The sequence below is a fragment of the Colletotrichum aenigma genome (assembly GCF_013390185.1).
Source record: "Colletotrichum aenigma strain Cg56 chromosome Unknown KSG_Cg56_contig04, whole genome shotgun sequence".
In the NCBI taxonomy this organism is placed as follows: domain Eukaryota; kingdom Fungi; phylum Ascomycota; class Sordariomycetes; order Glomerellales; family Glomerellaceae; genus Colletotrichum; species Colletotrichum aenigma.
In genome coordinates this window covers 1,187,607-1,202,589 of record NW_023500910.1, presented here as the reverse complement: position 1 = coordinate 1,202,589, position 14,983 = coordinate 1,187,607, and the positions used below count along the sequence as shown (strand labels likewise).

The 14,983-nt window shown below is 53.8% G+C and overlaps 4 protein-coding genes across 4 annotated transcripts; 2 read left to right on the top strand and 2 right to left on the bottom strand.

Moving 5' to 3' along the window:
• Nucleotides 1-4,318: 4,318 nt before the first annotated feature.
• On the top strand, nucleotides 4,319-4,739 carry CGCA056_v006224 (uncharacterized protein; the record flags this gene model as incomplete). Its single annotated transcript, XM_037321475.1, has 2 exons — nucleotides 4,319-4,396; nucleotides 4,458-4,739. The coding sequence occupies 2 exons, from the start codon at nucleotides 4,319-4,321 to the stop codon at nucleotides 4,737-4,739; spliced, it is 360 nt and encodes a 119-aa protein (XP_037178903.1).
• A 629-nt stretch (nucleotides 4,740-5,368) lies between these two features.
• Nucleotides 5,369-7,150, top strand: CGCA056_v006223 (uncharacterized protein; the record flags this gene model as incomplete). The annotated part of the gene is made up of 2 exons (XM_037321474.1): nucleotides 5,369-5,672; nucleotides 5,742-7,150. The coding sequence occupies 2 exons, from the start codon at nucleotides 5,369-5,371 to the stop codon at nucleotides 7,148-7,150; spliced, it is 1,713 nt and encodes a 570-aa protein (XP_037179668.1).
• Nucleotides 7,151-7,979: 829 nt separating this feature from the next.
• Nucleotides 7,980-8,351, bottom strand: CGCA056_v006222 (uncharacterized protein; the record flags this gene model as incomplete). Its single annotated transcript, XM_037321473.1, has 1 exon — nucleotides 7,980-8,351. One exon carries the CDS (start codon nucleotides 8,349-8,351, stop codon nucleotides 7,980-7,982), a length of 372 nt encoding a protein of 123 aa, XP_037179669.1.
• Nucleotides 8,352-11,418: 3,067 nt separating this feature from the next.
• epoA-4 (putative epoxide hydrolase) lies at nucleotides 11,419-12,998 on the bottom strand (the record flags this gene model as incomplete). Its single annotated transcript, XM_037321472.1, has 7 exons — nucleotides 11,419-11,499; nucleotides 11,557-11,769; nucleotides 11,822-11,942; nucleotides 12,072-12,180; nucleotides 12,245-12,526; nucleotides 12,577-12,725; nucleotides 12,781-12,998. The coding sequence occupies 7 exons, from the start codon at nucleotides 12,996-12,998 to the stop codon at nucleotides 11,419-11,421; spliced, it is 1,173 nt and encodes a 390-aa protein (XP_037179666.1).
• Nucleotides 12,999-14,983: the final 1,985 nt, after the last annotated feature.

The window sequence follows — 14,983 nt, the reverse complement described above, 5'->3', positions numbered from 1 at the left end:
ATGTCTTGATGGTGAAAGAAAGGGTCAAGAATACGCTGCTCAAGTAATGAGGTCCTCAGATACTTAAATCATTCGGACCTTGATTTAATCGAGGAGCTGTTGGCGCAGTAGGCCCTGGCTGGGCTTGAAAAAACATCGTTGAACCTGACAGTGCGATGGAAGTGCGATGGCCTCAGCTCGAGTATTGACAACGGCGCACCGAGACTGGGCGACCCAACATACTGCGGTCGCATGTGTGATGTGCGATGCCAGTTGCGAAGCCAATCATGTTCACAGAATCGCAGAGAAGATCAGTATTGATACTTGGGCGTCCCTTTCTCCCCGGTCACTGCGTGCCACATGGGCCGCCAATTTTCTCCAAAGGGTGGCAGGGATCTGCTCGATTAGAAGCTCATCGCACTTGAAATTGCACCTACCTCCATGTCAGGGGACCCAGAAGAGGCAGCGGTGGGCGGGAAGGGGCGGGCTAGCTGCATGGGCTATCTGCAAGAACCTGGCCTCCATCCTCCGTTTACACGATTCTTGGAGTCAACCGTCTTAATGATGACGAGCGCGCAGCCTTCTCCAGGAAACGGGGCTCAGCAACAGGGGCAGGCAGCCTAGGAGGGTTTGTCCTGGAAGCTGCATAGATGCGATGATGTGCGATGCGTGCTCATCTTTCGACGCGATGGGTTCAGCCCATGCTGCCCGCCACAGGGGGGGCGGCCAGAAAATGCACGATGATAAACGTGCCAAGGTCGGCTACTGCAGGATGCTAGAACAGGCAGGCAAGAGTCAAGGGGACGTGCTCTATGGGGAACTAGGGGTTGATGTGCGATAAGTGCGATGCAGGATGCTTGCGGGATGCAGAGTTGGGTTGGCAATTGGGTCCCAAGGTATGCACACCTTAGGTACACGTCAGTGTCGCCCGGTAGCTGACGAAGTGCGACGAAAATGCGATCGCATATCCAGCAGGGGGGTTGTAATTATGGTGAGTGATACGCCAGCATGCATCCCGCATGTGGCTTATATGGAACACCGCCTCTTTCGCCAGTAAGACGCTGCTGTAGCCCACGCGCCGATTGTTGGTCTCACTCATGTCGCACATTACTTGAGTGAAGTGCGATATCCAATGACATCCCCCGGTGTGCCCCAAACTCTTCCAAACGGAACAAGGTGGCCTGCTGCTCTGGATTGCGTAGGCAGATTATTTCTAGTCCAGGTCCCGCACTACACCATCGCACTTTGGTCGTCGCACTTACTTGGTCTTTTACTCGTATCAACTGCAAGCTCTGTCACTCTTTGTCTAGTATCAGGCTATCACACTCCTCCCTCTATTCGCACGTGACGACCAGAGAGAATTGTATCATCTGGTATTCACCTACGGAACCGGATTATCTCGACTGCACTTCTATTTTACTCAAGCCGATCTCAGCTGCCCCGTACTCTTGGGAGGCGGTTTGCCAAGACATTATCTCCTTCAATATCAAGCGTATATCCATCTGCGATGTCTCTCCCGCAGCCCGAGCAAGACTTGACCCGCCTTATTGAGGTCCTTGATAGGACCTTTCCTCAAGTGCCACCGCATCCCTCTCATGAGCAGCAGGCTCGGTTGGTCGAGGCGTTGCGACTACAACAAGCCATCACAGAACCGACGGCGTCGACGAAGCGTAAGCGAGATCCAAGGCCAAAGCTGGATAATTCAAAGTGTGCGAGATGTCGCAAGGATAAAGTGAAGGTAGGTTACCACCTTATCAGACATTTACCTTTACCCATGTCTTCGGGCTGGTGTTGACATGTTGTCACAGTGCAGCCCACAGCCTCGAGTCTGGCCAAATAAATGCGAGCGCTGTTCCAGCAAAGGCTTAGAATGCTCGCCTGCAGAAGTCAAACGACGAGCAAGAAGGAAGGTATCGCCAATTTCAATTATCTCTTCCCGGTCGGAACCAACGCACCGGGGATATCAAGTCTCGGAAAGACCTAGTCTCGAATTTCAGTTAGCCCAAGAATCTGCCGAGCCGCAGGTTGAGGATGTTCAAGAGAGCTGGGATTTCGCCGACATGTGAGTTCTCCAGGGATAAAGGCACAGAACTGTTCACACGACTCACACTGCCAAGGACGAATCTGGTCACATTCGTTCAGTTGTTGAATCATGAGAGGTCGTTGATTGCTGAAGCAAACTCCCACCTCGAGAATCTAAATTTGGCATTTGACGACGAGGTTCTCGCCACCATCTCCTCTACAGATGCTTCGATGCTAGGAAAATATATGCTGGAGCTTGTGGCAGATGTTCAAAGTTTGTTGCGGGGTCGTCGGCACTCAGCAAGTCTTACGATGGCCGATCGAATTTTATACGAAAACGCCCATGTGGCTATTGGACAAGACTTTGCAGTCCCTAGACACGATCCGATATCCGAGGAATCGTTGGCCGAATTGCCTATTGGCGTACAAATTCGCCATCTTATTCGGAAACTCAGGCTCGACATTCAACATCGCGGGTCTTGCGACTTCAAGCGTTTGGACCGGCTCCTGAGTCAGCTTGGACCTGGGCGGTCAGGATGGGCAGCACGCTTCAGCCTTTTTCATTATCCTGAATGGCTATTCGACGGTCTTCAACTTGAACCTGCTTATAGCTTGGTTATATCTCAGGAACTTCTAACTGAACCCTTGATCCGTATCTGGGTTCGGGGTTACATTATGCACCCTGGGAACGAAACCTCTCCCTTCCCCATCACCAGATTCGCTGAATTGTGGAATTCAGACAGTAATTGTGTCAATCTTCTTACTTTGGCGGGTGGTGACGTAGAGGACTTTCAACACCTGCCACTGCTGCATGTTGCAGTCTTGTGCAACAAGCCCCGGATTGTGCGGACACTCGTAAAAGACAATCCCAACGGAGAATGGCTGCTAACGTTGGATAATTTCAGCGCTTTTCACTCTGCTGCATCCATAGGTTCCATCGATTGCTATCGCGAGTTGTTGAAGTGCGACGAGGCCGAATCGGCGATAGGAGAGTGGTACGGTTACCTGCCGCTGCATAGTGCAGCCAGGAATGGACACAAGCACATGGTCGATTACATCCTTTCTCTTCACTCCGACGATGAGGACTATGTCAACACAACAGACGCTTCAGGCGTGACACCCCTCATGCAAGCAGCAAAGCATGGTAAATACGACGTGGTTCAGTTCTTGCTCGACTATCCTGGAGTTGACCTAACGGCGTCTGACGAAAATTGGAGGACTGCACTAACCCACGCAAACGAAAATGAGAACATTTTTCGCTTGATTCTATCGCGGCTTCCAGATCAATACTTCAACACGCCAGGTGAAGAAGGCCAAATACCGTTGCATTGGCTGGTGATCCATGCTGGACCAAATGCAGTACGTTTGGTCTTGAACTTAGCCTCAATCCTGCCAGACCAGGAGGAAGAGACCGGTGCCACCCCACTATGTCATGCGGTAAAAGCTGGAAACTTGGAAGTTGTCAAAGCTCTCGCTATTCGTCGTGATGTCGACGTAACGAAGCTCTCTACATGTGAGCTATGGAACAAGACCAACTATATTGACGATGCAAAGTTGCGGGCATCTAAGAACAACAATTATTCTCAAATTTTAGACTGGCTAAAAATACATTGCAAGGAACTGAAAGCGGACCTTGCGGGTTGGGAGATCACGACCGAAGATGCCGCCCAGGGTATGACAAATTCCGAGCGGAATACTCAAAAGGAACAGTAATATGGCTTTGGGAATGGAAATCAAAGAGTGCTAGGCATTCGGAAACACGGTTGTACGTAGATTGTCTTTTTTTCCCTTTTCCTGTAAGTCATGATTATTTTCAGATAGGGGAATAACCAGCCTCCGAGGCAGCACTACTTGGCCATCCGAGGACAGTTTTGAAGGCTTCTACGAGGTACCTAAGTGTTCTCTGATGCTTGTCCCTCGCACCGCCCTTTACCTCTCCTCTTACCAATGAAATTGCGTGCTTGCACAGAATGTCGGATGCGTTGACCTTGTTTCTTTTCGATGATCTGCTCTTACCAAGGCCCCGGGAGATCCGGATCAAGGCCCGGACCCTCGGGCCCGAGATCCTTCAGCACCTCCAACGTCATCATGGTCCGGCGTTGACTGAAACGGCTACTTATGTGTTCTGTCCAGCTAGAAATGACGACGATGACTGCATAGATGGCTGCCTAGCAGACGACTAGAATCCTATAAAGCCCGCTATCTCGTCAAGATTACAATCTCTCACATGAAGTCCCTCCAGCATATGTGTAGTCCATTAATCTTTGACCTCAACGCGGCTTAGTTAATTCGCAAAACCATCACTTCCAATAACATCATGTCGACCAACAACTACATGAACAATTCCACGTCCGAGAACTCAGCCTCCAATAAGGAGCAGTTATCTCCTCCCCAGGTCTGTAACCCAAGCCCCTTTACCACTAGGTAGAATACAAGAACCATTGACAACGCTGCAGCCCCCTCGACCCACCACCACTACTCATTCCACTCAACCTCCCCATCAACACCCTCAACTCTCCAATCCACCTCCCTACCAATCCACTCCCCAAACATCTCAACCCATCCAAGAAGACAAATCCAGCCGCGCCGGCATCATCGGCGCCACGACCGGCGGCCTGACCGCACATCTACTCGGCGGGGGTATCCTGAGCACCATCGGAGGCGCTATGGCTGGTGCTGCGGGGGCGAAGAAGCTCAGCGAGTATGCCCGAACTCTTTTCCCAGACTTGGATCAGTGATTAATGACTTGTACCTAGAAGAAAGAGGGAGAAGAAGCAGCGCGATGGTGAGATCTAACATTGCGCCTGCATGGAACAACATACTTCGCATCAAGATTCAAGACCCGCGTCTGGTGGCTCAGAGTGATAAGAAAGACCGATGGCAGGACTTATTCCCACTTACTTTGGCAGCTAACGGGTGCGGGTGATGATGGGTGACATTTTCCTTAGACATCAGATGAAATACAACTTCATTCTCGCAGGAAGCCTCTCGACTTACACATGAGAGGCAATCATCATGAGAATGGTTGCTATGTAGATTACTCCAGAAATTGATCGAGGCTCATGGAGTCCCATCACGAGCTTCTCTAGCGACTCAAGCCGTCATCCAAACGTAGTCGCTAAACTTCCGGAAACTGGCAACCCCACACCTCACGCCCGGGCCATCGGGGGCCGACATCGCCGTCCCGCGTCCCAACTGCCGATAAGCTTCCCCTCCACCCCCTCCGCCTCGGCCATCGCAACCCCGTCCGCAATCCTCACTCTCCTCCCTCTCCCTCCCATTTCATCCTCTCATCTGTTCAGCCAAGTTTCATCCCCATCCCACCCGCACAGCCACACCTCATCACACTCCGGTGGCGTCCCTCACAATGAGTCTCGGCCCCCAATGCTGGCGCTGCCGCAAACGCCGTCTACGCTGCGACTCCTCCCTCCCCTCCTGCCGCAAATGCGCCCTCGCCTCCGTCGCCTGCCCAGGCTACGCCCCGACCCGCCCCATCGCCTGGCGCAACCCGCTCCTCCTCACGTCCCACGGCATCGTGCGCGTGCGCGAGAACGGCGCCCACGAGAAGGCGGGCCTCGGGCGCGCGAGCGTGATGGGCATCGTGTGCCGCGCGCCGCGGAGCGTACGGTCCGAGGTGGAGTTGCGCATTGCGGCGGATGCGATTGAGTATTGTGGGTGACCCTCCCCTCCCTCCCTGCCTTGATCACATCCCGCCGGGACGGAGCTGATGGGTATGCTAGATAATTTGCATGTAGCTCCGGATTTGGTGCCGTACGCGACGGAGCGGAGTCCGTATCAGATTTCCCCGAGTGAGATTGGGGAGTTGGCGGAGTACGTGCGCAAATCGTACATTTCGATAGCGGCACTGCATAGGTTCGTCAGCAGGGAGCCGGCGGGCGTGTCTCGGGTTAGCCCCGGGGCCGTCCGGTCGGCGGCCCCGTCGCCCGACGGGTCGGACATTTCGGAGCTCATAGCGGCGGGGGATTTTAAGAGTGTGCATTTCGCGTCGCAAGCTGCCGCGATCAGGGCGCTGAGTGAGGAACTCGGGAAGCACCAGTCCGACCAGAACGGCGCCGGGGCGGGGCCGGAGATTTTGCTTGGCATCATGTTGATGCTCTCATCACAGGTTTTATTCACCAAGTACTTCTTCACTGCCGCCTTGCTGACCTGGGGACAGATCCAATACTCGGCATACGCGCCGTGGCAGGCTCACATTCACGGAGCATGGAGCTTGATAGCCGCGCAAGGCGGCATGGAAGTGCTAGCCAAGGCGAGTACGGACCTCTGCCGCGTATTACAACAAGTCGCCGTCGTGGACATATTCGGCATATCGACGAACGGTCTGACGGAGGCGTCAGCTAAGGTAGTTCTCTCGCGGTACGCACCCTACGCGATGATCTTTGACGAGAGCATGGTTGATATCGCCAACCCGTGGACGCTTATGCCGAACGGGCTGGCCAGGACCATCAACCAGATCAACATGCTGCGCGCAGAGAATCTTCTGCTCCCGTCGGCGGAATCGCGCACGCAGGGCCTGTTGGCAGTACTGGAGTTCCTCGACGCTGCGTCGCCCGATGCCTGGGCTGCCGAAGTCGCGACCAATGCCACCGTCTGGCTGGCGCCCGGCCGACTGAGTGAAGACGTCGAGACGAGGACAGCGTGGATAGCCCTGATGACTGCCTTCCTGAACGCCACGGTACTGTACGCCATCAATAGCCTGGCGGGACTAGGCGAGACGTCTCTGAGAGCTGTCGCATCCTCCCAAGAGTCAATGTCATCCCTTGTCTCTAGAGAGGCGGCAGCGTATGAAGCACTCATGTTTTCTATTCGCATCCTCTTCGACCAAAGAGCCCAACGGCGGGAAATCCAAGACAGATCAGTTCCCCCCGCAACCAGCGCCGGTTTGTTACACAAGTTCGTCATCTGGCCGATGGTAGTCGGCGGCATCCAAGCCGCGCTCGTCCGTCACGACGACGAAGCCGCCGGGTACCTGTGCTCGGGAATGCAGTCCATCGGCGAAGAGCTGGGCACGGTCAGCATGATAGACGGTGCCCGTCTCGTGGAGAAGTTGAGCCGAGCGCATAGAAACGGCCACGAGCCGACGTCTTGGGATGTCCTCTTCGACGGGGCACCCCTGTTCTTGATGTGAACAAGACTCTGTCAAAGAATACCAAGGCTAACCCAACATCATCCCAAGCACTTGCGGGAGCTTGGGACTGCTCATCCCCGCAAGGGTCTGCATGAGGCACACGCCTGCGGGAAACATTAGGTCAAACTGCCAAGTGTCGCTGGTGCATCCGGGAAGATCATTCAAGGTGCCTGCCCGCACACGTCGCGTGGGCGGCGTGGCTGAGCAAACGCAAGGCCGATCATTGCCGACACGGCTCCAAAAGTCTGAGACACGGAACGGCTTCAGCGTTTGCAATTTCAATCTCATTCCTGCACATCCCCTGTGCGCCCTTGCAATTAACGTCAGCAATCATCACGAAAAACAGAGGCAAGCAAGAGTGTGATGGAAGTAATCATATAATCCTTTTGGATATGTACAAGAGAAAAATGCGTGCTAAACGCCGGTATGCCGGTGGGTATCCCGAGCAATAGTCAAAATTACAAGTCGGTGTAATGTATCCAGACAAGCAAGATCCAGTGTCGTCGTCGTCGCGACATCTGGTGATTTGGGGTGCCGTGTGCAGTTATGCGACGCGGCATCGACCGCTGAGGTCTACTGAGGTCTTCCCAAACATAGAAAAATAAGATCAAGAACAGGCACCCCCAATGCAGTTGCAATGCGCCGCTGTAGAGACGTGACCGAGGAGAGTCGTAAGAGCAATGTGCCAATTGCTTTTCCAGCAATGTCGTCGCACCTCGAAGACTAGCCCCGAGTGTTGTCATGTCGCCGTGTCATGGGTCGCCGTCCTGACCCGAGTATCGTCCACCTTTTTATTTTCATTCGTCCAACGCTTTCCGGCAATGGGCTTCTACCGCCTGACCTCGTCGACAGTAATGTTGCTTGTCCGCCAGTCCTGGGTCGGGCTCTGCTTGCTTGAGACTGAGCCGAAGCCGGGCATGGAGGAGAAGCGGCTCAATCGCTTCTTGCTGGGCTCGGTCTGTGACGGGGCGACGGTAGGAGAGACGGGCTCTGCGTGGTGGAGGGCGTTGACGCCCTTGCTGCTGGTGCTGCCGGACGAGGAGGAACCAGTTGAGTTGGGGGTCTGATAGACGTACTCGCCATCGACGTAGACAGCGTTGGACATGAAGGTGGATCGACGATGGCGGCGACGAGTGTAGCGCTGCTCGAGACGGAAGAGCTCGATCTTCTGCTGGATGCGTTCGATGATGCCGGGAGCCATTTTGAATTATTTGTGCTGTCGCGACTGCAACAGTGGTGTTTGCGGTGGATTAATGTGCCTTCCTGAGGTTCGTGCGGTGGTAAGGTGCGATTGACGGCGGGAGTGTCCAAACTCAATTGCGTGTTGGTGAGGACAGTGTAGTACAACAGATGGCAGAGGTGGAGGAACGGAGTCTGTGGTCGGTGGCAGATGCAGGAGGTAAAGTAGGAAGGGCGAATTGATCGGACGAAAAGCTTATCGCGGCGGGTGGAATGCGTGGAATGACTGTCGCAAGGTTGTGACACAGATGTCTCTGATGGATGCGAAGTAACCGGTCAGGGTGTCTCCCCCTTTTTCCTGGTTCGTTTGCGTTGGGATGCCGCGTCGGGAATTGATTGGGGCGGGTGCTCAGACTCGTCGAGAGAGAGAACGGACGATGCGGGTGGCAGACGGTGATGTCTGTGTTGCGGGCAGTGCGAGAGTGGGAGAGAGAGGGAGGGGACGAGAGGAGGTCGAAACACCGGGTTTCGAGGCCTCGAGGTGGTAATGTATTAAAAGACAGAGAGAACGAGCGAGCGAATGGGCCGGACTGGACTTGACCGGGACTGAATCTGGACCACCTGGTTGGTCTGGTCTGGTTTGGTGCGGTATCCGTAAGGTAAGGTACGGTACCGTGAGGTGGGTGGTGGACTGGTGGTTGGTGGTGGTATTGAGCGAGGGTAGGGTGAGTGAGGTATTTGCAGCGAGTGGCTGGAACTCGGACTCTATCTGTGTGTGTCTGTGTGTATGAGGTATCCGTATCTGTAGTCGACTCGACTGAATCGGGGTGGACTGGACGATTGACGGCGGCTTGGCTGTTGGGGGGTTTCAAGGAATGACAAAGGAAGCGGGAAAAGATTGGGTGAGAGTGAGTGGTGGAAGATGTTGATGCAGGTGCAGACAGGTGCAGATGCAGATGCAGATGCAAAGAAAAGGAGGGGGAGGGAAGAAGACGAAAAAGAAGGATTCGGCCAGCGGTAACGTAAGGTACTCCGGAAGGTAGGAGCAGTGGAAGTGGAAGTGAATTGCAGTTTCCAAGGTTGGCGACTCGCTCCCGCAGCAGTAGCAGAAGCAGCAAGAGCAACAACACCGTACCTGAGGTAGGTACTTCCCGTCATACCTTGAGGTAAGAAGGAATGGAAGGAACAAAGTGACATGGAGACTCTCACCTGCACCTGCTGCACCAACAGCCAAATCAGCGCAGCACACTGAGTGTCCACATCCACAAGTGGGTGGGTTTCTGGACCAGTCGACAGCTGCAGGCGCATGGCTCTGCATGGCTCTTTCCCACCTTCTGGAGGGAAGCCACAGCCGCCCATTGGTTGGTCTGGGATGGAAGACACGCTTGGGACGGTCCCCCGACGGACTGGTTCATGCCTTGTTCCTTCCCTGTCAGTCCCTGCCCATCGTTTCCCCTTTGGGCCGTGGCGTCGAATGAATGCATCTCCACCCATATCCACATTACCTGCGAAGTATCCACATCATGTGGAGTGCTCTCGTGCAATCCCGCCCACGGCATTGGACGGCTCCCTTGCTCGGCCATGTGTTCTTTCCTGCTGGCCCCGTCCGCCCCCCGGACACGGCTGCTGCTTCCTGCCCTCTGCTCCGGCTGCTGTTCCCCTTTGAGTGGGCTCGACCGAGTCGTTAGCTGCATTGTCCCACGAGTTCCGCCTGCGAGGGGAGGCAGGCGTTATCCAACAGTTGTTGCGTGCTCTTGAGGCTTCAGCTGCACCTTCCACCGTTGGGCTCCTCTTTGTCGAGTTTGTTCCTTTCTTTTTTCCCGCTTCTTCACCAACGTTTCGTCCCCTTTGTTTTCTTCAACCGTCGCGCCCCAGATTTTATTATTCTTCGCCCGTTCAAAACGCCATTGTCGTTTCTTTTGTGGCTCAGCCCGTCTCGGTCCGTTGGGACGGGTCTCCAGCTGCAATGCTTTATTCTCGCCATCAGCCTACCACAATCCACGACTCGACGGGTGACACAAACATCCTCCGCGTCGATCAAGCCTGGAATGCTCCACGACCTTTTTTAGTCCTGCATCAGTCTGCATTCTGCACACCACGACCGATCTGGGCCCCCGTCCATTCCTGTCTCCACAACAGTGCAAATGCCAGCCGCTGGAAATCCGTGTTGTGTCGCCTCCCACCGTCAACATCAACCGTCTTCTCTCAATTCCCGTCAGCAAAAACTGTGGGAAAATCTCGTGTAAGCCCCGCCGCCACTTCAGGGTTACGGATAACCTCCTGAACCTTCGCACTCGGCGTTACATCGCTGCCACGGCCATCGGTGGGCTCACTGGGAAGTGAACTGCGTCCTGTGGGCTCGCAGGGGTTTCTTCCTGGAGCCACCCGCCCGACCTCCCCGCTCCATCCATCACTGCCCCGAGTCGACCACGCCGGGGAAAACTTGGTATTAACCGACATTAAATGTTTGCCGTCGGGTCAACCACCGCAGGGCCTCTGCACAAGCTATCGAATTTTTCGTACTATTTTCAAGCATGTTTGTTTGCTTATTCAATAAGCTTGAATGCATGCCGCTTATCAGTCTGATCACCCTTTTCCGCCGTCGGTCTGCCGCTCGTCAAGTAAGAGAAATGTCTCTGCTCGCATGAACAGACGTCAGATTCTCCATTCGATCATCACTCTCACGGTCTCATGCTGAGGCGATCGCTGGACGGCACGAGCAGGCGACGCTGATCATCATCGGTCCACTGCACAAAGATAGATCTTGCACACGCGCCCCATGCCCTCATTTCGTTGCCGCAAACCAAAGGTCCGTGACCGCATCGTGATTTCAATCCACAGCTTAGCGCATCACCTCACGTCGGGCCGCAACCATGTGGATGCTCCCGAATACCTGGGTTCATTTTATGCCAAGACTTGCGCTGCTCGACCTTCCAGAAGGAGAGGCCGGTCTTCTTTGCATGAAGGACTCTTCGATAATTCATAATGCTTAGTGTCTACCTGTCTACGTGACTGTCTAGGCATATTCCATTATCAAGCCCAAGACTCCCCCGGGAAATCCACCGCTCTCACATCCGCCTCCCGGCTGTCTAAACCCAGACCTGCTTCAAGAAGTCTTCAACGTCACCCAGCAGAGCCTCTGGCTGCTCATAACCAGCAAAATGCCCACCCTGTCGCAGTTAGCAAACCGTTCCTCAAGTCCAGGAAGCCCACATGCATAAACGCACCTTGTCGTGCGGCCGATACCAGACCAGATTCCCCGTCGTCGCCGCCCACGCCTTCGGCACCGGCACAATCTCGTACGGGAACCACGAATACCCCATCGGCTTCTCGCAGTAATACTTCGGGTCGGGGTGGAACATGTACCGCTTCGCGCCGTCCTTGATCACCCGCCGACACTCCGCGTCCGTCATGGACCCATGCGTGTCGTCGATGACTTCCTGCTACGGGTCAGCCACACTGAAAACACGACCATTTTGGGGGATGACGTACCTGTCGATACGGGTACATCCCGCGGGGAAAGGTCTGGGTGAGCCAGTACAGCGTGACGGAGGCGAGTATCTCGTCCATGGAGGGGGTTTCGTGCGTCCACGTGAGGAACTTCTCGCCAATCCTGCCCAGCTAATCAGTAATGAGTCTGTCAACATGAAGGGGGTGAAAATACCAAGCAAGCAGCGCTAGAGGACTCGACGACAACACGAACCCGATTGTAGCCGTCCTCGTAGCATGCTCCATCACATACGCGGTGCCAAACTTGACAAACTTGTCGCTCCTCTCAAGGGCTTCTCGCTCATACTCTTCGAGCGGCGTGTCTGCTGCCTCCTCGGGACATGTCATGGCGCAAAAGTTCACTACATCATCACCTTTGGTTAGCTGATGATCATCAATCACAGTTTGGTAGGGGAAATTTCTCACGATGAAGCACCTTGCAAGAGTCATACGTGCGCGCCATGATCCGCGCCGTGTAGCTCCCGATGTCGCCGCCCTGCACGGCGTACCCGCCCTCGAACCCCAGCCCGACCATGAGCTTGTGCAGCAGCCGCGCAGAGTCCTGCAGCACCCAGTCTCTGTCTACCGGCGGGGAGTCGGAGAAGGCGTAGCCTGGGAGGGAGGGGATGATGACGTGGTAGGGGAGGTCTTGGGGGGTGTACTTGGCTTTCAAAGCTGAGAGGAAGCCGATGAATTCGAGAAAGCTACCTGCGCATACTTAGTTGAGATGTTAAACTGTGAAAATGGTGAGTGCTTACCCGGCCAGCCGTGGATGCACATCAACGGGATCGCATCCTTCTTTTGCGAAAAGAGACCGATGAAGTGGATGGAGTACGAAGCCCCGTCGTCGTCGATGACTTTGGCCTTGAAGTTGGGGTGCTCGTTCACACGAGCCTCGACAGCCGTCCTACTCGCACTCTTAGACGAAGGTTTCACACACGACGCAAAGGTGTGATGTTCACCAGTCAAACCCCTCCGCCCAGCGTTCCTTCGCCTGAGCCATCCACTCATACTCGACCCCGTACTTCCCGCCCGCAGACGAGTTCTCGTACGTCCTCGGCCCGAGCTTCGACAGCCGGACGAGGTCGCGGAGTTCTTGCAGCTCTTCCGGCGGCGTGGAGAGGCGGAAGGGCGAGGTTTCGAGGATGGGGGTGTGGGGGAGTTGGGCGTAGTCGGACATGATTGCCTTTGTTTATGAACTCTTACCTACAAAGAAGATTGAAAGTGAGGAGAGGTAATGTTGAATTCCTGAGTTGGAACATTGGGCTTTTTGTGGTTTCACGCACGAGCGAGGTTGATGTCATTGAGGTTGTAACAAGGGCGCGGTTGACTTTGCTGACACATCATCCCAAGCCATGGATTGGGACGTTTGGTTTTGCGGGCGGTGGCACGAGGGATGGAAGCTTGAAATGTACAGCGCAGCGCTGATCATTTCTTATTTCATGTTTTCATTGGCCGTTGCCTTCATTGGCGTGTTTGATGAGGCCGAAATGTCGTTGCTTCGGGTATCCTTTTGTAAATTGTGAAATGTGTTCCCGCCTCGAAACGTTTCCCCGCGATTGAGGGCCAGATGTTAGCTATCAGCTTGAAATCCTTGGAAGAATTAAGGAGGATCGTACACAATACTTAGAGAGGCGATGGTCTTCCATTCCAATTGTAACTGCCTGAACGAGTGCAATCCGCACACCTCTTTTGCGAACATGACACATCGAAGTGACCCATAATTACAAGCAAGATGAGTTCGAAATTTTGTACGAGAGAAAACACTTTTCCCGTAGGTTTGTATGCTTGCAGGTTTACTACAGCCGTCCTTGTCGTCATCCCAGCCGTTGTGCTCAACCTGGACATGACTTCGAGTTTCGTTGATTAATAACAAGAAGCAGAGCCTTGCAAGCACAGTAAAAGGAAACGATCCTAAATGGTTTGGCATGATGCTCATTTTCCCCTTCAAATGAACCTGTTCGCGAAAGTATGCAAAAGTTAGAAGCGGGAAACGGCATTTATACGTAGCTATTCCTTGGTACGCTCGCCTTCAACGAAAAGGATTTAGCGTCGCTCGAAGATCTTGATTACCCCTGAAAGATCGCAAGGAATTTACAGCCGTCGCATTCTGCCTAACAAGCGCCACGATAAACCGATCTCCTGGTTATATCGTCGGTCTTACTCTCAAGTAGATTTATCTCGACTAGACTTATCTCGCACTGATGCCGCTGGGGGTTTTATGCTAATACCTAATCATTTTGGGATTGTAGTGTAATTAAGACTTGAAGCAAGAAATTCCGCCTCTTCTCATATGATTAGCAACTACGAGGCTGTGTCATTACATAAATGAGACATTGAGGTTTTCGCTTGGCCTAACTTGACATAATGCTTCATGTCATACTGCAGGCTCGCGGCGCGGGATGGAACACCGAGTTGTGAAGAGGCGTGTACCGCTGCGAATGGTTGAATCCGTAAGAAATTGTACGGGTGATGATACGGAGATTGCATGCTTCCGGCAACCTCCGGTGATACTTGCTTCAGCGAGGCTGCAGCAGTGCGCAAGATGCATCGTGACTTTTTGCGTACTGAGTTTTGAGTCTTACTTCCAAATGGAGGAGGACATGGCTTACTCAGCTATCGATGCATTTAAACTGCTAAAAACCAGGAACACTGCATGGCTTGCAGGCATACGTGCAGTGGCTACTGGCACTGCAGCGAGGTGAAGAGCGTATTGACTTGGGCATGTTCGGATGCAGCCGGCTCTTAGTTAGACGTTGAAAATTACAGGTACGATGGTCCGAAGCCATAGTCTCTCCGCTACACTCTCAGCCTCACTAGAGAAGAGCCTCGTGGAAAGAAAGCGCCAAGCCATCAATCTGGCTTGGCTTCTGCTCGTGGCTGTTGAGGCTGAACCGCGTTACTTTCACACGCTTATGCCACCGCTAATCGGCTCTGGAATTTCCATCGTTGTTCTCTGGTGGAAGTACCTAAATAGGAAAAAGGCGTTATAGCATGGGCCGAAGTCCGAGGACGATGCACCGGAGGCTGAGATCAATCTGCCCATGGGACCGTCCGTGACCCCTTCACGATATTGATACAAGCAGACACCATGCCTCAGCAAGTTGTCAATCCTATAAGAAGGTTGAATCCATTCAGTGAGGAGCAGATGAGCCAGACATCCAT